We start from the raw sequence: 27744 nt of genomic DNA on the forward strand, positions 1-27744 counted from the left end.
ACCAGTCTACCTATAACAATCGGTTTTTTAAATCTCCACTTGTGCATGACAACACATTTAAATATTAGTTACATCAAGAACATGAAAATGAAAATCATGGGTCAAATAAGCCCTAGTTTTAATATCATCCTTTCTCAAGACTTATGATAAAAAAGAAGATCCATTTCATTTTATTTTTGAACATTTTAAGTTAACCAGAATAGAACTGCCAAGTTAAAACACATTTAATTTAAATTTATATTTTCAGTCTTGACCAACCTACAATCAACAATCAGTTCAAATCTCCACTTACTGTTGACGGCACATCCTGTCAACAGACACGGTATGTCAAGAATATGATATGATAAAGGGGTCACATAAACTCCGGTATGTAATCCTCTTTACCAAAAAAGAAGATCCATTTTAGATTTGGACATTTTTCAAATTAGATAGATTAGGACCAAAAAACTTAACTGTATTATGTTACCTGTCTTAAGAGTTCATCAATGTTTGTATATATTGGTATGTTTATATTGGTTAAAAAGGTCCCAAACCTTGACCTAAAGGTTGGATACAGGCTGAAGATGCCCAAAATAATGGGTGAAACATGTACCTGACCTAAATAAGTCTACATAAAATCATGTAGATAATAACCACATTAAACGTGGAAAGTATTGAATAGGTGGTTTTTTATTAAATTATCCTTGATATCTATGCCTAAGGGTGTATTCTGCCGGAAGGCAGGTCCGAACCTCCGCAGAGGTGTGCCTGAGCCGGAGTTTACTTATGGTAGGGTGGCCAGTTCCTTTCCGCTCCTCCATTCCCTTACCCCCACCAACAGCGCGTGGCAACCCATCCAAATCTTGACCACGCCCAATGGTGCTTAACTTTGGAGATCTCACGGGATCCGGTGTTTGAACACGGCTAAGGCCATTGGCTCTAAAATTGTAAATGCCTTTTATATCACCTTTAAACCTGTCAGTGTTTATTTGGCGCACAGGACATCGCTTGGGTTCTGAGGTCAGGACTGCCAACCCTCCCGTGTCTGCGAACACAGCTGTTGGTTTAGTCACCTTCAGTTGTTTCTCAGTGTAGCATCTTAATGTGATATAAATTACTTTTTAGTCGTAGACGGCTAGGGTCACCGTATTTGTGAGGAAGGCGAGCATATAGCACACATTGAGCATGCTTCTCTTTTTATAGATTTATGAATGAAGTAGGCCTAAATGTGAAATAGAGGGAGAGAAACTTAGTTCAATAAGGAACCATGCTACCATGTGTAGGCATTTTAATTTGATGCCATTTAGGCTGGCTGCACATCAGTTTTGACATTCTACCAAATAACAGAGTAAATTAGATCTCTGTGGGAGGATCTCTGACTGAAATAATTTAGTCAGGTAAACACCAAATGTGTCACCAGAGATTTTTTGCGTGCCCACATCGTAGAAGTCAAATGGACTCTTTTTTTTCGAAATCGGACTAGCTCTGCTGGATTTGAATCCATAATCTAGGCATCCAGAGGCTGACACACTACCACTAATTCACAGAGGAAACTATATTCCTACTCTTGTATGCCATAGTAATTATTTTTATCTCTTAACTTTCCCTTCATCTTGAATTATGTCCGCCTTTATAGCATAACTGTTAACTCTATTAGCTGTCATCCTTCAAGGTCTAGGTTCGATTCCTGGCATTGCCAGAGATTTAACAATAATAGGAGGGCTGGCATATGGTTAAAATGTTTCATGCAGCTCACCTCCATTTAGGGTGTACCTGAAAAGAGCTACACCACCTCAAGACGAGGACACAAATTTACTTTCCTTTTATCTTGAATTATTGGTAACAGGATTCAGACAAAGTTATTAGTATCATCATCATCATCATCATCATAATACGTTTCCGTATTAGATCTAGTTTCCAGTTATGATCCTATAAAAAATTCTCTCTCCAACGTTTCGTTATCAAAATAGATTAATTTCATTTGACCAATGGATCTTGTTCCTTTCGGGTAGGACTTGAGAATTTCTCTTGAAAATCTTCGTGTATCAATTCATCAGTCATGACTTTCCACTTTTCTTGATACCATGTATATATTGTTGTGCTGATTCATTTTTGAGTCCTTCAATTCCATTTCATTTCTATTGTGATCTCATCGAGTATATCCCACTGTTCTCATGTATTTCATCTCATTAGTGGAGATCGTCTGGTTCAGTTTTGTTCAGAATAACAGCTCTCTTGTTACCTGATGCTTTCACGGCCCGCAATTGTCGACATGATATAGGCTTTTTGGGCTTATGCCATGTCAAGAAAATACAAAGGGCATTAGGAAAGTTTTGCAATACACAAAAACAGTTGGCTGGACACCCCTTTTGTGGTGAGGGATGAAAAGCGGGGTGAAGACCGGCCTAGAAGACAGAAAGGCGCGACCTTCACACCAGTTGTCTTCTCGTATTATAATGGAAGAGGCCTAAATTTTATGTAAGTTAAGAAGTGGTCCGCGTTAAGGTTGGCTCCTTTCCGTACTTCTACATCCATAATTTCTCTAATATTCCTCTGTGCCGGCCCCGTGGTGTAGTGATAGCATGCCTGCCTCTTACCCGGAGGCCCCGGGTTAGATTCCCGGCCAGGTCAGGGATTTTTACCTGGACCTGAGGGCTAGATAATTAATGATAAAAAGAAGAAAAATATTTGTTCAGATTGAAATATATATACATAGATAGTCAGCGGCAACATGAACCAGATATGAGGGTTAGAGGGTTGGTCAAACTGATGAAAAATTTGAGAGGAAAAAAAAATGTTGTTTTTGTTGTTGTTTGAGTCATCAGCCCATAGACTTGTTTGATGCAGCCCTCCATGCCACCCTATCATGTGCTAACCTTTTCATTTCTACGTAACTATTCCATCCTACATCTGCTCTAATCTGCTTGTCATATTCATACCTTGGTCTACCCGTACCGTTCTTACCACCTACACTTCCTTCAAAAACCAACTGAACAAGTCCTGGGTGTCTTAAGATTTGTCCTATCATTCTATCTCTTCTTCTCATCAAATTTAGTGAAATCGATATCCTCTCACCAATTCAATTCAGTATCTCTTCATTCGTGATTCGATCTACCCATCTCACCTTCAGAATTCTTCTGTAACACCACATTTCAAAAGCTTCTATTCTCTTTCTTTCTGAGCTAGTTATTGTCCATGTTTCACTTCCATACAATGCCATGCTCCACACAAAAGTCTTCAAAAACATCTTTCTAATTCCGATATCAATGTTTGAAGTGAGCAAATTTCTTTTCTTAAGAAAGCTCTTCCTTGCGTGTGCTAATCTGCATTTTATGTCCTCCTTACTTCTGCCATCGTTAGTTATTTTACTACCCAAGTCAAAATATTCATCTACTTCCTATAAGACTTCCCCTCCTAATTTAATATTTCCTGCATCACCTGCCTTTGTTCGACTGCACTCCGTTACTTTTGTTTTGGACTTATTTATTTTCATCTTGTACTCCTTACCCAAGACTTCATCCATACCATTCAGCAACTTCTCGAGATCTTCTGCAGTCTCAGATAAAATAATATCATCGGCAAATCTCAAGGTTTTGATTTCCTCTCCTTGGACTTTTATTACCTTTCCAGATTTCTCTTTGATTTCCTTTACTGCCTGTTCTATGTAAACATTGAAAAGGAGAGGGGACAGACTGCAGCCTTGCCTCACTCCTTTCTGGATTGCTGCTTCTTTTTCAAAGCCCTCGATTCTTATCACTGCAGACTGATTTTTATACAGATTGTAGATAATTCTTCGTTCTCGGTATCTGATCCCTATCATCTTCAGAATCATAAATAGCTTGGTCCAATCAGCATTATCGAATACCTTTTCTAGATCTACAAATGCCATGTACGTGGGCTTGTCATTCTCGATTCGATCCTCTAAGATCAGACGTAAAGTCAGGATTGCTTCACGTGTTCCTACATTTCTTCTGAAGTCAAATTGATCTTCTCCCAACTCAGCTTCAACTTGTTTTTCCATTCTTCTGTAAATAATACGTGTTAAAATTTTGCAGGCATGAGATACTAAACTAATGGTGCAGTAGTTTTCACATCTGTCAGCACCGGCTTTCTTGGGAATAGGTATAACAACATTTGCAGAAAATCGGGTGGGACTTCTCCTGTCTCATACATCTTGCACATTAAAGGAAATAACCTTGCCATGCTGGTTTCTCCTAAGGCAGTTAGTAATTCAGAGGGAATGTCATCAATTCCAGGTGCCTTGTTCTTATTTAGGTCACTCACAGCTCTGTCAAACTCTGACCTCAAAATTGGGTCTCCTATTTCATCAGCATCAACAGCCTCTTCATGTTCCAGAACCAAATTATCTACATCTTTACCTTGATACAACTGTTGGATATGCTCCTGCCATCTTTCTGCTTTGTCTTCTTTCCCTAGAAGTGGCTTTCCATCTGAGCTCTTAATATTCAAACACCTAGATTTCCTTCCTCCAAATGTTTCCTTGATTTTCCTGTATGCAGCATCTACCTTTCCCAGGACCATACAGCCTTCAACATCCTTGCACTTCTCCTTCAGCCATTCTTCCTTAGGTACCTTGCACTTTCTATCCACTTGATTCTTTATCGCCTGTATTCTATTCTGCCCTCTTCATTTCTAGCATTCTTGTATTTTCGTCGTTCATCAATCAGGTCTAGTATCTCCTGAGTTATCCACTGATTCTTAGTTGATCTTTTCTTCCTTCCTAACACATCTTCAGCAGCCCTACTGACTTCATTTTTCATGACCCTCCACTCTTCCTCTATAGTGTTTCCTTCAGCCTTTTCATTTAGTCCTTGTGCAACATGTTCCTTGAAACAATCCCTCACACTCTTTTCTTTCAACTTGTCTAGATCCCATCTTTTTGCATTCTTTCCTTTTTTCAATTTCTTCAACTTCAGATGGCATTTCATGACCAAGTTGTGGTCAGAGTCCACGTCTGCTCCTGGTAAATTTTTGCAATCCAACACCTGGTTTCTGAATCTCTGCCTAATCATAATGAGGTCTATTTGATACCTTCCAGTGTCTCCAGGTCTCGTCCACATATACAGCCGTCGTTTGTGGTGTTTGAACCAAGTATTGGCAAGGACTAAATTATGATCAGTGCAGAATTCAACCAGCCGACTTCCTCTTTCGTTCCTTTGTCCCAATCCGAATTCTCCTACTGTACTATCTTCTCTTCCTTGGCCTACCACTGCATTCCAGTCTCCCATCACAATTAGATTCTCGTCACCTTTTACATATTGTATTAAATCTTCTATCTCCTCATATATTCTTTCGATTTTTTCATCATCCGCTGAACTAGTAGGCATATAGACCTGCACTATTGTGGTGGGCATTGGTTTGGTGTCTATCTTGACGACAATAATTCTTTCACTATGCTGGTCGTAGTAGGCTTACCCGCTGCCCTATTTTCTTATTCATTATTAAACCATCTCCTGCATTTCCCCTCTTTGATTTTGTGTTGATAATTCGGTAGTCGCCTGACCAAAAATCTTGTTCTTCCTGCCAACTACTTTACTTATACCTGTACCGGGTGGTACACCTCCACGCTGCTAATTCAAACTTTGTGCCAGTTGAAACTCCTCTACTGGAGGAAGCCTGAACTAATTCAACGATTTCTCAGAAGATGTCATTACTATAAATTTTGAAGTGTTCTGAACTATGTCAGTTTTGATTCGTTTTTGTTTTCTCTGTAGCAAGAAGTGTGAACATTCTCTTCCAGATGGCACTACTGAAGGACTACAATTATGCACCCTAGTGCGAAGTGAAAGAAGTGTGTTTTTGGAGAAATTTTGAATTCATAAGTTTGTTCTTTGTTAAATTTCTTTCAGTTATTGTTTAAGTTGGCAATATTAACCCTTTCTTTCCGCCAGTTTTGAATTCGACCAATAAGGAATTTCTGTAATTAATTTTCCACCAATAAGGTGTTTCTTCTTCGTTTAGTGTAGTAGTTTTTGCCATTATCCAATAAAAGGCTTGTGGGCGGGTGTTCTCATTCATGAAACGCCTGGAACTTTCCACGAGGGTGTATAAACTGCTGATTTTCGGGTCTCCGCGCCACTTCAGTAACATCTATCGTTGTGTAAATTATGTAGCAGGGGGCGGGAAGCGCCTCTTTCTTCGGGCAGCAGTTCAACCACCAGGTAATGGCCTTTTAATAACTTCTTTTCTTGCTAGCTCAGCAGTTTAACTCTCGGGGCAGGTCCGAAGCCTTTGACTATGTAACTTTCCTCTAAAATGTAAAGACACTTGGTATCTATTCTATCTTTTTAAACTACAATTTGGGATAGAGAGTGCTTAACCCTCTCGAGCTCCCACTCATATTGCTTTGAGGTGAACTTATTTTCACAACTGTTTCTTCCCTCCTAATGTAATGTAAATCGTTTTCTTATATAAGTCACCTCTTTAGTATGGGATTAGCCCTTGCATTGGCGGCCTAGTGCCAAGTAGGTTTTAGTAAAGTATATTAGGAGTGCAGTTTCGCCTCCTCTCAAGTTGATATTTTGGAGGCCACGTAATGGTCCTGTTTCTTCACTGAATAGGCCGGCAGTAGGTTGGGTAGTTTTACCCCTGTGTTATTTGTGTTTGGAGGTCAACTTGAAAGTGGAGTTTGGTGTGGCCTTTGATAGGCTTGAACTTAAGAGCGGGTCGCTCTTTCTTAAAAATTTGTTTCTGCGTGCCTCGAGGAGGCTTCACTGTGTAATTGGGAGCAAGAGCTCCCGGGCATGATTGGAGTTTTCTGCCCCTTTGTTGAATCTTGTATATCGTAAGGTTGGGCTTATAGCTCAAGAATTGTGTGTCTGGCTCTCGGAGCCCAAATCCTGTAACACTGTAATTGTACACTTTTGAATTGTTGCTAGGCTACTGAGTACCTGTTATAATTGTTATTTATTGATCTGGAAAAGAAAATATAACCTTATTAAATTAACTTAATTTCGTATTTTGAGACCTGTTCACCCCAGCACCTTCTTTCACCTCTGCACATTCACAAAACTCGGTAACAAGTGGTAGCAGAGCGTGGTTGAATGGGTCTCAATTTAGCCCCTTTTGACGGCTAAACATTGCTTTGCTTTCGAACTCTAACAATTTTCTCAGTTGCTGGAATTTTTTAATTTTTCCTTTTTCAAAATTGTTCTATCATCCTGTCCGGCCCTCGCGAGGTTCTTCATCCTTTTTATTTGCGTAAAGAGGAATTAATTTATGAATTATCTCTCAGAAACGTTCAATCTGGAGGCACGGTTGCAGTCGACTCCAATTAGCTAAAAGATTCCCTTGATTTACCTATTACCATCCCGACTTTGGGAGAAAAAGAGATTGACGATGCTCTCTCCACGATCAATGACAATACTACTGAGCTAGCATCTGTAGTTAGTTTTTTTAAGTAAGTGATCCATCTCCTAATCAACTCAAAAGAGTACAGGCTAGGTTGTACCACTTTTATAATAGGGTGTGTGATCTATTGTCTCTGAAGTTAAATGACGTTCAAGGTAAGGAAGCTAGCGCCCTTGCCGAAAACTTGTCCCAAATGTCTAGTAAAGTTAGTCAGTTGTTATCTGGACCTGCCATCCCTAAAGTCGACCAACCTATGGTAGTAAATATTGTTAGTGGGGAGGATTCCTCGAAAGAGGAAGGAAGTAGTACTGAGGCGACAACCCAACGTACATCTGCCCCATCAGAAAATATGTCAGATCGTCGCAAGTCCATTCCACCCTTTGTGTTAAATAATGCTCCTTCCGAATCTGCTTCTCCGCCACTTAGGCCCATTCCTACTACGTCTCCGGGTTTCAGCAGTTTGCCGCATCCATTAGCAATGTTGCTTAGAGGTATCTCTAAGTTTTCGGTTAACTCTACCAGTGACGTAAGTGTATTTTTACGGTTTTTAGTTGAGTTTCAGGACCATGCTCTTGTTTTTTCTCTTTCTCCGTGTCAAATCTTGCAGATAATTTATCCCTATGCAATTGGTGTTCTCTCGGACAAAATTGTTAGAGCAATAGCTGAACAGTCATCTATTGAAGATTTTCATGCACACCTTCTTGCAAATTTCATTCCTGCGCGTGCGAGGTCATCTCTAATTCAGAATTACTATTATCGAGTACAGAGACTGGATGAAAATCTTGCTGATTTCATACAAGACATTAAATTCTATACCAGGGTGTTTGCTCTTCATTTTCCTGAAGATCAAATTGTTCAGGCTATTGTAGAAGGTATTTCACCACCTTACCGATCATACTTGTGTTTTGCGTCGCGTCCACAAACTTTCGCTGAGCTAGGAGCTATGGCTGTATCGGCCGAAGGAGTTAGATACGCCGATTCCTTGCGTGTCGCGAAAGAACCCTCCTTCTTTTAGCAATCCTTGGCCTCCACCTCGCCGACCAGTCACACCCCGTAAATGTTATGCTTGCGGGTGGCCTGACCATCTTCGCAATAAATGTCCATTGATCAAATCGAGTAGTAATATATGAATAGTAACACAGTAAGGTTTCCACTTATTCAGTACTAATATGTATTTACAATGTTATAAATTACATGGAACTAGTTTCGACCCGCCTAGGGGTCATCATCAGCCATATTAAAGCATACATAAGTATTTTGTCGACTCCTAAAAACATGTTATTTTTAACTGTAATAATCGTATGGATTTTATAATTTATAAAGTAAAGTTTGGTAATGAGATGAGAAATGTTAGTATGGTACAGGTGAGTAGTAAATAATAATATATATACAAACAAGTTTGGAACAAAGTACTAGTGGGGTGCTTAGAGTTGTAAAATATAACCTCGTGGATGTCAGTAGTCCTCGTACTAAAGAAACAATGTAAAATAACACATATAAACATATATACAAGTATGTACAAAGTCTGGAGAGTAAAGAGTGATACTCTTTTAATGTCGAGTTGGCTTGACACTGATCACTTAAGCGGAGAAATTAGGTATTTGGTGTATTAAAGCTGTGTTGGTCAGTTGCGTTGTTGATTGTTGGACGTGATGTTGTTTTTGAATTTCTGGTTGAGAAGAAGGTGGAAACTGCGCGTGGATATATTGATTCTCAGTTCTTAGCGGAAACCAAATTGGACCTGTTTAAATGGAGAAAGTCAGTAAAAACAAAAAATGGAGATAGGAAAAGGTTAACATAAAGTGAAAGGACGCTTACCTCGCGCTGCGGTGTGTGTAGTGTAGCTGATGGTGTGCGATTGGTGGCGGGGAGAGAAGTGTGGGCAGAGAGGAGGGCAGGCGCGTGCGGGTTAGGAGGGGGTTAGGAAGAGTGGGGGTGGCTTGGGGTGAGGTGGGGGTGGGGAGCTTTTAAGGCGGGGCTGAAGGATGCGGGAAAAAGGGTAATTGTCTCGGAAAAGTACCTTTGATTAGATTTAGGATTGAGTTTTGGTTGGCTGCATTATTGTTTCTGAGGAAAGTGATGAATAGATCGAAGAGTATGTTGGGTTTCTCTGAGATTTCATTGAGATTGTGACTGGCGTTGAAGTATTGGTCTAGGTGTATGTGGTAATTTTCCATTATGTTGAGTAAAGGGCCCTTGTTTGCTAATTCGAGGATGTCCATGTCCTGTTCGATATTGGTGAAATTATGGTTATAATCATGCATGTGTTGGCCGATGGCTGAAAACCTGTTGTATTTTATTGCATTAGTGTGTTCGTGGTATCTGGTATTGAAGTTTCTACCGGTTTGTCCGATGTAGGATTTTTGACAGGTGTTGCATTTGATCCTGTAAACTCCTGATTTTACAAAACTGCTGGTCTTGTTGATGTGTGAAGTATTGTGTAAGACGTTCGTGTTCTTATTGTTGGTTTTGAAGGCTATTTTAACGCCTTGTTTCTTGAAGATATTGGTTAACTTGTAGATATCATTGTTGAACGTGAAGGTGGAAAATGTTAGAGGTTTAGTCACTTCTTTTTTGAGGGTAGTTTTAGGGCGATGTTTGTGTTTATTGATTATCCTTTCTATAAAATGATTGCTGAAGCCGTTGTATTTTGCAATTCCGCGAATTGTGTTAAGTTCGTTCTTTAGATCTTTCTTGGACATAGGTATGCTGAAGGCTCGGTGAACTAGGTTGTTGTATGTGGCTCGTTTGTGGGACTGGGGGTGCACTGAATCTTGGCGAATGGTGGAGGCTGTTTGAGTAGGTTTTCTGAATATTTTATAACTGAAAGAATCTGAGTTTCTAGTGATAGTTAAATCTAGGAAGTTGATTTTTTGATTTGATTCGGATTCTAGTGTGAATTTGATATGAGAATCAATAGTGTTGAGTTTTAAGAGGGTGGTGGAGGCATTAATTGATTGCTCATTCATGATTACGAAGACATCGTCAACATATCTGGCCCAAAAGAGAATGTTTCCAAATTCATTGTCAATTTTGGTGTGTTCGAGGAAGTCCAGGTATATTTCTGCCAAGATGCCTGAGGCCGGTGACCCCATTGCCAAACCATCTTGTTGATATATAACATTGTCGAAAGTGAAGAAGTTGTTGTTGATGATTAGTTTTAATACTGTGATAAAGTCTTGTGTCTCTAGTTTGCTTAAGTGGCTGTTTTTGTTTAAATTGCTTTTAATTATTGGAATTAATTTTGATACTTGTATGTTTGGGTACATGTTTACAATATCGAAAGAGTGGATGGAGTAATCCGGTTGCAAATTGAAATTGTTAAGTTTTTCTACTAGCTCTGATGTGTTTTTAATGGACTTTTTGGATAAAAATTGATAATTTTTTCTTAGGAAGCGTTGGATGAATTGTGATAATTTGTATAAGGGGCTTGGTCTATAGTTGATAATTGGGCGGATGGGAACTCCAGCTTTGTGTATCTTGGGGAGAGCTTTAGCAGTGGGGAGTCCTGGGTTCATATGTATGAGTTTGGATTTTTCCTGTTCAGTGAATAAAAATGAAGTGTTTTTAAGAGTTTGTTTAAGTAGTCTTTGAATTTTTTGGGTGGGGTCCTTTTTGATTATAGAAAATGAGCTGTCTGTGAAAAAGTTTTTTGTTTTTTCAATATATGCTTTTTTATCCATGATAACTGTTGCATTGCCTTTGTCAGCTTTGGTTACGATGAGTTCGTTGTCTTTGATTTTCTTTTTGAGGGCGTATATGCGTTTTTGTTCAGCTATTTTGTCTCTATTATTGAGCTTATTTGCGGGGTTGGTTAGGTTGGAGAGGATATTGTTCAGTTTCCTTTTAACATCGGTTCTAACCTCATTTTGCGTATCTTCCGGCATTTTGCTAATGGCTAACTCCGATTCTGTGATCATAGTAGCGGCTATGTTGAGGCTGTTCAAATTGGGCCAGTTGTGTTTCGGTCCTTTGGATAAAGTTGAGTGTTCAATATCACTTAAGGGCGTGTTTGATAGATTTACGACCGCTGGATGAAGCTGCGAACAATCGAACGTGTTTCTGTTGGAGTTTCTAGTTTGAAGGTTATGTAGTTGGGAGTTTTTTAACCTGTTGAGTTTATTCTCCAAGTTTGACTGTTTTCTGGCTAGTTCATGGAATAATTTGTTCTCTACTTGTTGGTAGAAAAGTGTCCATTGTGCGTTTGAAAGTAGTTTAGTCGCTGCGAGGTGAGCGTCATATAATTTCTGATTCAAAAAAGATTTCTTTCTGTGCAAGAATTTAATTTCGTCTCTTAACCATATTTTGTTGGTTTTGTTTTGAGTTTTGATGGTTTGAGGTGAAATCCGATGTTTCTTTTTATTGCTTCTTAGAAAATTAGGTGTCAAGTTAAGTGATATACATTGTTTTAGGAAGTCGACGTCTTTGCGTAGTTTGGCTATCTTTAATTTTAGGCCTAGATATTGAAAGGCTTTCTGTTTTGCCTGGTAGGCTACATCATCAAGGGTTATGAATTTCATGTTGTTGGTCCGTACTGAACTGAGAATAATATATGAATAGTAACACAGTAAGGTTTCCACCTATTCAGTACTAATATGTAAAGTAAAAATACATATTAGTACTGAATAGGTGGAAACCTTACTGTGTTACTATTCATATATTATTCTCAGTTCAGTACGGACCAACAACATGAAATTCATAACCCTTGACAAATCGAGTAGGACAAATAGTGGAGCAGGTTCATCACAAGGCTGTTTTAAATGCGGCGCGTTCTCCCATATTGCCAAGAACTGCCCTAATACCAACAGCACCCCCTCTTGCTCAACTTCGGGTGCAACTTCCAACAACAATCAAAAGTGACTAGTGGCTTCGGCTGAGTCGGCTAATCCATCTTCCCGAGGCTCAGCCCCAATAAAACAGGTCGAAAATTCAGGGAAAATTCAGTCTTCAAATTTATCTTTTGAATGCCCCAAAGAATGTCTTAGGATTGCGGCGGACTCCCCCGCACCCGTACCTTTTCTCAAAATTGAGTTAAATAATGAACCTGTAACAGCTCTTTTAGATTCAGGCAGTGTTTGTTCAATTATTTCGGCTCAATGGTATTCGAAATTGAAATCTATTTGTAAACTTCCTGACTATTGCTCATCTCCTGTTCAGTATGTTTCGGCTAATTCTTCTCCATTAGAAATTTTAGGTTCCTTAAAAGCCAAAATTCGTATTTTTAAATTTACTTGGAAAGTTAAATTGTTTGTGGCCAAGCACTTGTCTTGCCCCATTATATTGGGAGCTGACTTCATTTCTCACACTGGTCTTGTGCTCGATCTTCAGAGTAGGTCGTGCACTTTCAAATTTGCGTCTAATTGTAAAATCCCCTTATTGAAATGTAATTCTGCATGATGTTCATCTATTTCGCCTACCCAGGATGAGATGTTGTTAGACCTTAGACATCTACCTGAGGAGCAGGCTGATAGTATTCGTAAATTGTGTCAGTCGTTTCCAGAGGTGTTCTCTGATACTCTTGGTGTTACTGACCTGATCGAATACAAAATTGAGGTCACGGATTCGATTCCTGTCCGTTTTCCACCATATAGGCTATCTCCACCTAAAATGAAGGCATTGAAAGAAATCATCGATCAAATGTTAAAGGATGGTATTATTCGGCCCTCTAAGTCAGCGTATTCTTCACCTATTTTTCTAGTCCCGAAACCCCAAGGTGACTTCAGGCCGGTCATTGACTATAGGGCTCTCAATCGGAAGGTGGTGTTACAATCTGTGCCCCTTCCTGACCTTCATTCTTGTTTTTCATGGTTTCTTAAAGCTAAATTCTTCACCATCTTGGATTTGAATCAGGCCTATAATCAAATTCCCCTAGCTGAAGAGTCTAAACACCTTACAGCGTTTGCCACAGATTGGAACTTGTATGAATACAACCGCGTGCCTTTCGGGCTCCCCACGAGAGCAGCAGTACTCAGTAGACTGCTAGATAGGGTCTTCTCCAACATGAAATTCGAGTACTTGTATCACTATCTTGATGATGTCGTCCTATTTTCGGAGACTTTCGAAGAACATCTAGATCTGCGAGAAGTTCTCAATCGCCTTCGTAAGGCCGGGTTAACTGTTAAGTTGTCCAAGGTTGCCTTTGCTAAGCCCTCCATGTCATTCCTAGGGCATATTGTGTCGCCTGATGATGTTGCAGTCGATCATTCTAGAACACAGGCCATCCGTGATTTTAAACCTCCCAAGGACATCAAAGGTATTGCCAGGTTCATTGGTATGGTGAATTTCTTCAGGAAGTTTATTCCTAACTTCGCTAATAGAGCGGCGCCCTTGAACCTTCTTCGTAGGAAAGGCATCAAATTTGAGTGGGGACCTTCTCAACAAGCCGCTTTTGAAGATCTTAAATTAGCTCTGTGTAATGCCCCTGTTCTGGCTATGCCCGCTTTCTCCAAAAAATTCATCGTCCAAACCGACGCGTCGTCGTCGGCGGTAGCTGCAGTCCTTCTTCAAGAGACTGAACTAGGGAGGCAACCCATCGCCTATGCATCTAGGAGTCTATCGGCTCAAGAAGCCAAGTATTCCATCTATGAGCTCGAAGGTTTGGCAGTCTTATTTGCCTTAGAAAAGTTCCGTCTCTATCTGGAACATGTCAAATTCGACTTGGAGACGGATAATCAAGCCCTAAGCTGGGTCTTAGGTAGGCCGCGTCGTACTGGTCGTATAGCCCGGTGGGCTATCCGAATTTTGGCATTCCAATTTGACGTTAGGCATATCAGAGGTACTGAAAATGTTGTTGCAAACGGACTCAGCCGTATGTTTTCCAACGACGTCGAGACCCATGAACCGGTCGATAGTTCATCACCTCCCGAGTCCATACTATCTGAGGTTAATGCCATCTTAACAGATGCTCCCATGCTCTTTAGGGACATTGAGAAATACCAAAGTGAAGATCCGACGCTGGCTCCGATAATGGAAATCCTTTCTTCTGGGGGAACACGTCGTCCCTTATGTACTGAGGAATGGTGTTTTATGTTGCCCTTCGAGGCATGATAAGATGATGAAAGTTGTAGTTCGAGCTGTTCTTGTACCTATGATCTTTAAGTACAATCATGAGATCCCATTAGGGGGGCATCTAGGCATCTTTAAAACTCGTGAAAAGATTCGTGAAAGGTTCATCTTGAAAGGTATGGAGGCTGAAATTCGTGAACTAGTAAAGGCTTGTAAATCTTGTTTGCTTAGTAAACCAACCATGTCTACCAAGGTAGGCCTTTTGTCTTCTCATCAAGCGTCGCGCCCAATGGAACGCCTGTATATTGATTATGTAGGACCCTTCCCCCAGTCAAAGGGAAATGCCAACAAGTTCATCTTAGTATCTGTAGATGGTTTTACAAGATTTTCCTGGTTATTTCCGACTAAGCTGGCTACCGCTCAGTCCACCATTACTTGTCTAAATTCAGTCTTTGCTTCTTTTGGTCCGTGTCAATATATTGTGTCTGACAATGCTAAGGCTTTCACATCTAATTTATTTCGTAAATTTTGTTTTGATCTGTCCATATCTCATGTGACAACTTCTGCTTATTATCCTCAACCATCTCTGGCTGAAAGGGTTAATCGTAACCTGAGGTCCGCACTTATTGCCTATCATCATGAAGATCATTCTAGGTGGGACACGTCCCTGCATTGGTTAGCTTTTGCTTTGAACTCGGCTGTTCATGAATCACATAAATTTACTCCAGCTTCGTTGATGTTCAAGTTTGTTCCCAACACGCCGCTCTCTAACCTCTGGTCTCTGAGTGACATTCTACCTGAGACAATAGATCCAGATAACATTAAAGATCTTTGGAAGAAGGCTAAAGCCAATCTTAAAGTGTCTCATGAAAAAATTAGGGAAAGATATGATCGTGGACGGAGACCCACCAATTTGAAGGTAGGCGACCAGGTGATGGTCAAGAATTTTGTTCCCGCGGGCAAGCTCGCCCCCAGATTTCATGGGCAGTGTACTATTTCGATTTCCTTACTCCTGTTACCTTATTGCTAAGCAATCCAGCCACAGAGAGGATATTTAGGGTTCACCTGTCACAGGTGAAACCGGTGTAATTTCTGTGCTAACTTGCTTCATATAATTTTGAAAGAAATATAAAGGTTATATTTTTGTTTGAGGGGTTTCACTTTTAAGGCCTTCTGCCCTTGGAATCTGTTTCCCTGTAGGTAAGCATTTTTGTAAACCTCCCCCGACCAGTTAAACTGCCATCCTATCCTTGCCATGGCCATTACCACGCTCCCGTCTCCTGCTCAACAACACACAGTGGCTTTTAAATGAAATAAATATTTCTACGCCGCTAGCCCCTCAGTTCCACCTCAATGAATGTACCCTAAAATCATTCTGGTCCAACAAAATTCTGCCGCCGAGCTTTAATGTTTCAGTGCTCCCACAGCAGCACGGCGCCGTACCGCCACTGAGGTGGGGTAAGGGCCCGCCCCTCTCCATCAGGCCAACCAGGGTACGGCGAGCCGGAGTCCTCCTCCCAGCGAAGGCTGAGGTGCGGCGCACAACCTGCAACTCGCCCACGACCTGTATGTTCGCCGCGGGCCCGGCGTGCTTCAACTCCACTACTCCTCTCATAGTGCGGGCGAGCGGTATCTCAGGGTACTTGAGGGGTCCGAGCGGCCTCCTCTGGACACAAGCAGCGGCAGCTGGTCTGGCCGTCAAACTTAATCAACATTGAATGTACTTAATCAGCTACATGGACATTTAATATCAACAATTACTACAGTTTTGAATCCAACTGCAATATCTGGTGGACTTAGAAAATTTTTCCTCAACTTTAAAAACTGAAAGTTTCCTTCTGAATTCAACTTCTACAAGCATAAAGACTTTACATCTACAGTTACTACAAAGTATTTTGAAACTGGATCCAATCATTTAAGAAAATTTGGTTGTAAATACTTCTGTAATTAACTTCTATATCAACATCATAACTTGGACCTTATTTTAAAACAAAAGGTTATGTTCTTCTGTGTTACCGCTTGGAGGGACTTTTGGGGGGGGGAGGTCTGTACCGGGTGGTACACCTCCACGCCGCTAATTCAAACTTTGCACCAGTTGAAACTCCTCTACTGGAGGAAGCCTGAACTAATTCAACGATTTCTCAGAAGATGTCATTACTATAAATTTTGAAGTGTTCTGAACTATGTCAGTTTCGATTCGTTTTTGTTTTCTCTGTAGCAAGAAGTGTGAACATTCTCTTCCAGATGGCACTACTGAAGGACTACAATTATGCACCCTAGTGCGAAGTGAAGGAACTGTGTTTTTGGAGAAATTTTGAATTCATAAGTTTGTTCTTTGTTAAATTTCTTTCAGTTATTGTTTAAGTTGGCAATATTAACCCTTTCTTTCCGCCAGTTTTGAATTCGACCAATAAGGAATTTCTGTAATTAATTTTCCACCAATAAGGTGTTTCTTCTTCGTTTAGTGTAGTAGTTTTTGCCATTATCCAATAAAAGGCTTGTGGGCGGGTGTTCTCATTCCTGAAACGCCTCGAACTTTCCACGAGGGTATATAAACTGCTGATTTTCGGGTCTCCGCGCCACTTCAGTAACATCTATCGTGTAAATTATGTAGCAGGGGGCGGGAAGCGCCTCTTTCTTCGGGCAGCAGTTCAACCACCAGGTAATGGCCTTTTAATAACTTCTTTTCTTGCTAGCTCAGCAGTTTAACTCTCGGGGCAGGTCCGAAGCCTTTGACTATGTAACTTTCCTCTAAAATGTAAAGACACTTGGTATCTATTCTATCTTTTTAAACTACAATTTGGGATAGAGAGTGCTTAACCCTCTCGAGCTCCCACTCATATTGCTTTGAGGTGAACTTATTTTCACAACTGTTTCTTCCCTCCTAATGTAATGTAAATCGTTTTCTTATATAAGTCACCTCTTTAGTATGGGATTAGCCCTTGCATTGGCGGCCTAGTGCCAAGTAGGTTTTAGTAAAGTATATTAGGAGTGCAGTTTCGCCTCCTCTCAAGTTGGTATTTTGGAGGCCACGTAATGGTCCTGTTTCTTCACTGAATAGGCCGGCAGTAGGTTGGGTAGTTTTACCCCTGTGTTATTTGTGTTTGGAGGTCAACTTGAAAGTGGAGTTTGGTGTGGCCTTTGATAGGCTTGAACTTAAGAGCGGGTCGCTCTTTCTTAAAAATTTGTTTCTTCGTGCCACCAGGAGGCTTCACTGTGTAATTGGGAGCAAGAGCTCCTGGGCATGATTGGGGTCTTCTGCCCCTTTGTTGAATCTTGTATATCGTAAGGTTGGGCTTATAGCTCAAGAATTGTGTGTCTGGCTCTCGGAGCCCAAATCCTGTAACACTGTAATTGTACACTTTCGAATTGTTGCTAGACTACTGAGTACCTGTTATAATTGTTATTTATTGATCTGGAAAAGAAAATATAACCTTATTAAATTAACTTTAATTTCGTATTTTGAGACCTGTTCACCCCAGCACCTTCTTTCACCTCTGCACATCCACAAAACTCGGTAACAATACCAACTAGATCTAACTTTAATAATAATAATAATAATAATAATACTTTATTAACAGAAATACCATTTTACATAACAGTAGAGAAGTATAGACAAAACACAGTAAAAAGAAAGTTCAATGGAGTATAAGTAGAAAAAAATATGTAGAGATATATACACAGGATATATTACAAGTAAGCACAGGAAAGTAATACAAAAGTAATACAAAACACAGTAAAAAGAAAGTTCAATGGAGTATAAGTAGAACATATGTACTGATATATACACAGGTTATATTACAAGTAAGCACAGGAAAGTAATAGTCATTTCTGGAGATTATGTAGATGAGTTCTAAATTTTGACAATGAGCAGTTAAATATATCAATATCCACTTTGTTTAGAGATCTTGACATTCGTTCAATTGGCCCATTGAATGCATAGTTAGTTCTATGCCAATTTGTAGACAATGTATTCTTGAACCTTGTGTGTCTGTCTGGTACATGTACGTTAATTTTTGCAAGGAGTTGTGGACAATTCACCAAGGAATGAAGCAATTTAAAAATGAAGAGTGTATCCAATAATTCACGGCGTTGTGACAGGCTATGCAGATTTAAGGACTGTTGTTGGGATGCATAATCAACATTATCATATGAGAATCCTGCTCTAAAAGAATTTAGACGAAGAAATTTATGTTGTACTGAATCTAATCTATGGATAGAGGTCTGATGAGAAGGGTTCCAAACAGGTGTACAGTATTCTAGTATAGGGCGTACCATAGATACATACAGCAATCGATAGGTAGCTAAGTTTGAAAATTCCCTAGAATATCTAGTAATGCAACCCAATCTTTGAAATGCTTTCTTACAAATATTTTCAATATGTTCATTAAATGATAGGTTATAACTGAATAAAACACCAAGGTCATTAACTTGTGAAACAGGAGTTAGAATGTTGTTATTTCCAAATTTGTACGGAAATGCTATTTTCTTCTTGTATATAAAAAAACTATATTATTTTACATTTCTCATGATTAAGTTTCAACCCATTTTGAATACAGTACTTTTCCAGATGATGTAAATCTTCTTGAAGTTTTAAACAATCAAGTGGACAATTAATTTGCATAAAATTTTTTGCATCGTCGGCAAACAAAAGCAATTTAGAATTCTTAAGTATATTTTTAATGTCATTTATGTAGCGAGTAAAAAGTAGGGGCGCAAGGTGAGACCCTTGAGGAACTCCACTGGTAACAATAATAGGCGCAGAAAAATGATTCCTTATTTTAACAATCTGCAGGCGATTTTTAAGATATGATTCAAACCATGAGAGGAGAGGCCCATTAATTCCGTAGCCCGTTAGTTTTTGCAGCAAGATATCGTGTTCGACAGTGTCAAAAGCTTTTGAGAAGTCTGTATAAATGCAGTCCACTTGGGAGTGGTTCTCTATTGCATCCAAGAGAAACTGATAGAATAAAAGAAGATTGCTACAGGTTGACCGTCCTGAAAAGAATCCATGCTGCTCATCAATGATGATGTTTCTAAAAAGAGGTGTGATTTTGTCAAGAATTATTGAGTCAAATATTTTGGAAATATGAGAAGAAATTATAACTGGTCTATATTGTTTTATATCAGTTTTATCACCATTTTTGAAAACTGGACTAACAAATCCTTTCTTCCATTCCACTGGAAAAACACCTTGGTTTAATCATAAGTTGAACAGATAAAAGAGTGCTTCACATAAAATAAATGAGCAGTACTTGAGCAGGTACGTTGAAACACCTTCGGGTCCTACAGTTTTCTTTAATTCCAGAGATATCAGTTTGTTGTAAATTTCTGCCTTACAAACGTTTATAACTGATAGATTGATTGAGAAAGGATAATCATATGACATACTACTACTATTCTGATAAGAAGAATAAACAGATGAAAAGTGGTTAGCAAAAAGATTGACAGTATTTTTTCCAGTATCTGCTGTAACTTCATTAAGATGCATTGTTGAAGGAATATTATTACATGACCTTTTAGAACTTAGATATTGCCAGAATTTCTGTGGATTGGAAGTAATACTTCGTTCACAGTTGGAAACATACATTGTATAGCAAGATTTAGATTCACACTTGCATTCATTTCTTAATTTCGAGAAATGCTGATAATCACTATTGAGACCTGATATTTTGTAACGCTTATGTGCTTTCTTCTTTTCAATAATCAGTGACTTCAATTTATGATTAAACCACTTTGGGAATTTGGGAGTCTTAAAATTCCGTACAGGGATGTAAAGTTCCATGCCATAATGTAGTACTGAATAGAAGGTTTCTACTGCTTTATCAATTGATACATTTTGAAACATTACCTTCCAGCTGAACTGTGACAGATAATAATTTAGTTCATTATAGTCACCATTTAAAAAGTCAAAATAAAAACTATCACTAGGCAAGGAATTGTATAGCTCATTTATAGGTAAAGAAATCTCTAAAGCTGGGTGGTGTCTATCGAGGGGGACAATGCTTTCATTACTAGATTTTACTTCAGTGGAGCTGGAGTTACTGAAAACCAAGTCAAGAAAGTGATTCAGAAAATTTGGGATAGCATTAAACTGATTTAAACAGAGATAAGAAAAAGTGTCTATAACTAAACTGGACTGCATAGTGTGGTTACCTACTGACATAAGGCCAGGAGATGTATCATTTACTATCCAATTAAGATGTGGTAGATTGTAGTCACCAACAATGAGCAATAAATGGTTGTCGAGATTTGACATAATTTTTTCAACAGCACTGCAATGTTCAAAATATTTTTGGACAGGAAACTTTGGTGGAATGTATACAGCACCAATGATTAATTTTGTGGTGTTAAGTCAGGGACACACACAACTGTTCAAACAACTTTAGCCTATCCATCCATCTCCCTTTTCAGATTCTCTAACCTACCACAACAATTCAAACTTCTAACATTCCACGCTCCGACTCGCAAAATGTCAGTATCCTTTTTCCTGATGATCGCCCCCTCTCGTGTAGTCCCCACCTGAAGATCCAAATGGGGGACTAGTTTACCTCCGGAATATTTTACCTGGGAGGAAGCCATCATCAGTACATCATTCATACAGAGAGAGCTGCATGTCATCGGGAGGTAGTTACGGTTGTAGTTTCCCGTTGCTTTCAGCCATGTAGCAGTATCAACACAGCTAAGCCATGTTGAGTATTATTACAAGGCCGTATCCGTCAATCATCTAGACTGCCGCCCTTGCAACTACCGAAAGGCTGCTACCCTCCTTTCGGTGAACCATTCGTTAGTCTGGTCTCTCAACAGATACCCATCCGATATGGTTGCACCTGCGGCTCGGCGATTTGCATCATTGGGACACGCAAGCCTCCCCACCGCGGCAAGGTCACATGGTTCGCAGAGGAGGCCATTCACGCCATTGTCATTTTATCAGCTGCTGAAGATAGCCAGTCACATCAGATGGGCTTTGTGAGGCAATGTTGCTTTATGAAGGAATGTTGGAGTATTGCATCATACATCTTTGCATATGGATGGAGAAACTGACTGAGTCATGTGAGGTTCTGTTTTGTTTTGTAGTTTTCACTGTTTGTTGAGTGTTAACTGTGCTGATCTGTACCGTAAGTAATAATGTATGGTATTATTTTTACAGTACATATTTTGATGTCATAATTGTAAGATAAGAACATTTTTGTCTGAAATTTCATTCACAAATTTTTGGGTGCAGATTATCCAGGTTTGCAGACTGGCAGGATTCAGATTAGTGGGCTTCCTCTGTACACATAAGTTTACCTTACATTTTATCTGCAAAGGAGCCAGAGTATTTTGATCTTGGAATAAGATTCATTCAGTCTCATGATGTCATTTGTTGAATTGTCTGACTTGAATAACAGAGGACCTGACAACACAGTGGGGATATATTGTACTCAGCACTATACATTCTAATATCTGCAGGCCATGTGGCTTGGCAAAAATGGTCTCAACTGAGCAATGCCTTGAATGAGTTGTACTGGCATGGGATTACTTGTTTTTAATAGAAGAAAATGTCTTATTTAATCATAAAGGAAGAGTATATGATAAATTGTTTTGCTTATATATATCATTTTTAAGATTGTGTTCATGTGAATGTCTGTAGTTAATGTATTCCTATTTTTGTTCCTACAGATGGGTTTTTTAACAGTGATTACAATGTTTGCTATTGTGAGACATGTTACAAGCTCCGTGGAGATCAGGCCTACAATCATAAGGGAGATCCTCCTGTAGAATATGGTGTTCCATTTGGTTGGTGTCGCTTCTCATTACGTCAGCCACCTGGTGCAGATGTACCCTCTGATAAATGGCATGTAGCTTTCTATGGTGCAAAACTAGGTGATATAAGAAGAATACTTGACCATGGGAAACTTCTTTTACCAGGTGAGATTTTTTTAAGTCTTCACAAGATATGTTTCACTACCTTTTACTCAGGGGAGTGTTACTTAAGAGAGACAGTCAAATAAATAAAGTAAGAAAGGATAACCAAAGGAAACAAGAGTTAATGAGAGCCTCTCTCACCATCATTCTCAATTCTCCACTGCAGCAAACCGGATGCGGGTATTTACAAGCTTCCCCCAATTCGTCCTGTGCGTCTACATTGATGATGTACTTTTTGCTGCCAATTTACATTGAGTTTGGGAAGGTCTTGGGAAATTTGTTTTCCCCAACCATCACGAGGCATACCTCTGGGCCTTTTATTAACACCATTCCTTCCAGAGTTTGCTCTTGAGGTCCTATTTGGAGCCATCCTCCTTATATGTCCATACCATTCTAAACTTTCCAACAGACTCTTGTCCAGTTCAAGTTGTTGCCAAATATTCTTGTTCCCTATTTTCTCTCTCCTTACCCTTTGAAGACAAGAATGGGGGATGTTCCTCTCAGTGGCCTGTAAGCGAATTTTTGCAGGTCGAGTCAAAGTTGCTGCTTCCAGTCCGAAGGTTACAGTTGGTACAGGATATATTTTTACAGTGTGATCTTTGAAGTTAAGGGAAATGCGTCACCCAAAGTAGTTGACAAACAGATTGGTAGAATTTTGATACAGCTTGTGTCCTATTCCCTATTTCTTGTTTATGGAATTGTCAGAAGAAATGAAGTTCGCAAGGTATTTGAAGTTACTAAAAACTTCTACTTCATTTTGCACTCTCAGGTGGATTGCTTCAGGATTTCAACTCATCACTAGAGCCCGGATTTCATGCACTATCAAATCTCAAAATATGTATGCATTCATACACTTTCATATGGCAAAACATGCACAATAAACTGGAAAATATGCACTACCAAAATTCCGTTCCTTTTGAAACATTGTACAACTACCGTAATTTCTCCAAATTGTCTTGATTTAAGCTCACCCGTTTATCTGTCAGCATATTCTTCAACACAGAAAATTATCTTTTACGTCACAAGACATGATAGGTGCATACTAAGTTTGACGAATTCAAAGTCAGGATTTGAACGGATCACTTTGTTCAACCTATCCCTAGCTGCTGCAGCTACTTCTCCGTGCGATGATTGGAGATACTTTTAAATTTCCTCCAAAATTGATAACGATTGCCTGCTGGGATAACAAAGACGTGTGACGAGTGAGAATTCCGGGTAGGAAATTCCAGGATAACAATGAAAGTGGGTTCAGTGCAAAACCAAGGTTTGTAAGCTGCTATCTCAGTAACGCGCGCGGTGTCACAGACTAAGACGAACAAATGAGCCATCAGTGAGTAATGCACAATTTAAGGTTCAATTTATAGCACTGTATAACTGGGACACCTTATTCCTAAGAATTACAGAGATCGACGTGGGGACCTCCAGGTTACGTCAATGTTTCCTCTAGCAACAGATAAAGTGTTTGGTCAATTGGATTATAGGACCTTTACCTTTGGGTGTAACATAGGATGCCAGGAATATATTGTCGCCATCTCTCAGTAATAGACATACTGTATAACGTGGAAAAATGGTCCCAAATTCTGCACACCAGCATTCATAAGAGGTACTATCATGCAAGTTAACATTATATATGCACCAAAGTCAGAAGAAAAGTCATATTATGCAATATTAAACGTCCAAATATTCACTATTAAATCCAAAATCTTCAAAATATACATTATGCATGAATTTTCTCCTAAAAAGGCCAAAACATGCAGGGGAAAACAACAGTTATTTGGAATGGTTTAGCCATAAAACGTATATCTGCAAAGTTTTTTGTTAGTGGTTTTACGTCTCACCGACTCAGATAGGTCTTATGGTGACAATGGAATAGGAAGGCCCAGGAGTTGGAAGGAAGCGGCCGTGGCCTTAATTAAGGCACAGCCCCAGCATTTGCCTGGTGTGAAAATGGGAAACCACGGAAAACCATTTTCAGGGCTGCTGACAGTGGGGTTCGAACCCACTATCTCCCGGATGCAAGTTCACAGCCGCGCGCTCCTAACCGCACGGCCAACTCGCCCGATCTGCAAAGTTTGAGAGATGTAACCAGCTTATTTAAAAACATGCATTTGCATGGAAATCCGGGCTCTACTCATCACCAAATCAACTTTTTTGTTCGACTGATGACATGACCAATCCCATTCTTTCAAATACTTCTTGCCAAAGATTTAGTTTAGGTTATACATCTGCTCCTGCTTTTATAACCTTGTCCAGTATAAACAACTTCCTTGTTGGACTCGCTCTCTTTTCAGAACTTGACCTGCCTTCTTAAATTTGCACACAGCTCTTTCTTTCTTTATATAATTGTTTAACTTGAGCTGTAATCTCATCTGGCATTTCTTTATCTGGTAAGTGATCATATGTCTTTTCAATATCCAAGATTACAAATGTAACTATTCTATTCCCAATATTTTTCAAGAAGCATTCTTGTCAAAGAAATGAGGTACGGGCTTGATCTGACCCGTCTAAATCCATGTTGTTCTTCCTCAAGTTTAAATTCAGCAAATTTTCTGATTTTTCTCTCCAGGATGGACTTGTAAATTTTTAACCTATGAGATTAGAAGGGTTATAGCTATATAGTTATTACACTTCTTTCAGTCACCGTTCTTAAATAGTGGAATGATCACACCTTGCCTCCATTCAGTAGAGATTTCATTTTGTATTCTATACAAATATTGTATTCCAAGTGCTTTGATCATGTCCACACTGAACTCATCCAGTCCAGCAGACTTGTTTTTCATTTTACATATTGCTGTCTCAACTCTCTAGACTTAATTAATACTGGCAGGATTGGAAAAGAACAAGAGTTGACCAAAGGGAATTTGGACAGGAACATTGGTGGTGATGGCGAGTCTTTGCCAACTGTGTGACGTACTGAGCTGAAATATGAAAATCTCCCCTCAATTTATAGCAATTTATAGCAATGAGCAATCCATTGAATCTCATTTTTACATCATTCTGCAGGCTGCTTCAATGATCTTTTTTTTTTACCATGATATTTGACTAAACTTCATGTGATTGAAGTACTAATTATAATTATGCCGGGCTGAGTAGCTCAGATGGTTAAGGCGCTGGCCTTCTAACCCCAACTTGGCAGGTTTGATCCTGGCTCAGTCCGGTGGTATTTGAAGGTGCTCAAATACGACAGCCCCGTGTCGGTAGATTTACTGGCACGTAAAAGAACTCCTGCAGGACTAAATTCCGGCACCTCGGCGTCTCCGAAGACCTTAAAAGTAGTTAGTGGGACGTAAAGCAAAATAACATTATTATTATTATTATTATTATTGTTGTTGTTATTATTATTATTATTATTATTATTATTATTATTATTATTATTATTATTATTATTATTATTATTATTATTATTATTATTATTATTATTATTATTATGCTACTCACTCGAAGTGTAGCTCCTCAGCAATTAGTGAAGGGCATCTCCAAGTAGGTGGACGAAGGAATACATCAACGTTATCCTTTGCCTGTTGCTGCCCAGGTGGCAGAGGGAGCTCTGAACTTGGGAACATGAGGAGTCATGTCAGACAAATAGAGGAGTATAGGTTACCTGAGAGAATAATGGACTCGGCCGAGGATGAGAGAGATGTAGGTAATGGCGGTGAGACTCCCTCTTAAATAACTCGCTGGACTCGCTAGTTGCAAACACTTGGAGGTGCATAGTTCATCCACAGAGGATTTCAGACTGAATGCTGAAAGGTACATAATTTTATAATAAAAATGTGTGTTTATTACTTAGTATAGTGCAGACGGAGGTCAGTTCCTTCACCTAAACTCAAGTACGAGTGCTTACTTCAATAATGAATTCATTCTGTTACCTCAATTCATGAGACATGTTCTGAATTTTCCCACACTTTTACTGGTGCATGCATCATGAAGAGGCCACAATAAACAATAACGTGTCTTTATTGCTTGCCTTTACAGGTGAACTAGGACTTGAGAGATGTGTGTCTAAGAAAGACAAGTCGAAAGAAGATGACTCAGATGGTTCACAATTACTGTTTTCTCCAAGCATTAGATATGCTATCTCAGCTGCCTTTGCTACTAAGAATGAGTAAGTATTAAAAAATTGTTGTTGTATCAATGGTATTGTGTGTTGTACTTATCTGGAGCATTTCGGTAACAAGTTATCAGTTTATTCGTTAACTGTGGTTATGTTCAATTTTCATCTCACATATCACGGTTACAAATTGACGAAAAAGTAAGTTGGCTATGCAGTCATCGTATAACTGTGAGCTTGCATTTGAGATATGGTGGGATCAAGCTCTGAAAATGGTTTTCTGTGATTTCCCTTTTCCACACAAGGTAAATGCCAGTCACTTGGTCAGTCACCACTGATGTGCATTTAGTGCTGTCACCCATGTGGCAGATTACCCTTCAGTTGTTTTCCTAGTCTTTTCTTGAATTATTTCAGAGAAGTTGGAAATATACTAAACATCTACCTTGGTAAATTATTCCAATCCCTAATTCCTCATCCTAGAAATAATTTGCCCCAATTTGGTCTCTTGAATTCCAAATTTATCTTCATCGTATGAAGTTTCCTACCTTTAAAAACTCCATCCATTATTCATCTACTAATGTCATTCCATGCCATCCCTCTGGTGGCTGATTGTCTCCATCCTCTTGAAATTATATTTTTTTGAAGTGTTATTTTATTTAGTATATCTAGTATTTAATATTCATTTGTTTTTTATGTACATACAATGTGTTTTTTGTATGTATACTTATTTTTTATACATAATGATTCTATCTAATGTCACTAGGTTTGATAATTTTATTATAATAAGTAGAGTCTCTATAATCCGAGGTAATTGGGGGAAGGCACCTCGGATTTGGAATAACTTGAACTACGTGGAACCGGGCGCGCAGCTATGAGCTTGCATCCAGGAGATAATGGGTTCGAACCCCACTGTCAGCAGCCCTGAAGATGGTTTTCCGTGGTTGCCCATTTTCACACCAGGCAATTGTCGGGCTGTACCTTAATTAAAGTCACGGCCACTTCCTTCCCAGTCCTAGCCCTTTCCTATCACATCGTCGCCGTAAGACCTATCTCTGTCGGTGCGACGTAAAGCAAAATAGTTCTAGAACTACACGGAGCAACACAGAGAAAATCATAAAACATTTTTAAAAATAGGCAATGATTGAAACTAAGGTCCTGTATTGTCATTTCTTACAATGTTATGGCATGGATTAAGATCATTTTTGGAAACAAGTCCTTCATTGACTTCTGTTTCTGAAGTTTGGATTGTTTCTGTGCAGCAATGTCACGCCACCTTGCAGAGCAGGGTGTCGGTGGTAGTTGCCCCAGGTTGTTGTTCTGTGTAGCGTAATGCCACCTCCAATTTAGTGAGACCCTCGCAGTGAGACATATTTGGCACCGTCTTTTTACTAAAACTTATTCCTCGCTATCTTCTATTGGTTCATTCAACA

The 27744-nt window shown here is 39.3% G+C and overlaps 1 protein-coding gene across 1 annotated transcript in view; it reads left to right on the forward strand.

Annotated features, from left to right (window-relative positions):
* Neurl4 (neuralized E3 ubiquitin protein ligase 4) overlaps positions 1-27744 on the forward strand; it is a 426720-nt gene that overhangs the window by 379309 nt on the left and 19667 nt on the right. The window contains exons 23-24 of the mRNA XM_067148903.2: positions 22018-22266; positions 26239-26368. Of these exons, the coding sequence (XP_067005004.1) occupies positions 22018-22266; positions 26239-26368 (379 nt within the window). The remainder of the gene's footprint in view (positions 1-22017; positions 22267-26238; positions 26369-27744) is intronic.

This window comes from Anabrus simplex, chromosome 6 (genome assembly GCF_040414725.1).
Source record: "Anabrus simplex isolate iqAnaSimp1 chromosome 6, ASM4041472v1, whole genome shotgun sequence".
NCBI lineage: Eukaryota > Metazoa > Arthropoda > Insecta > Orthoptera > Tettigoniidae > Anabrus > Anabrus simplex.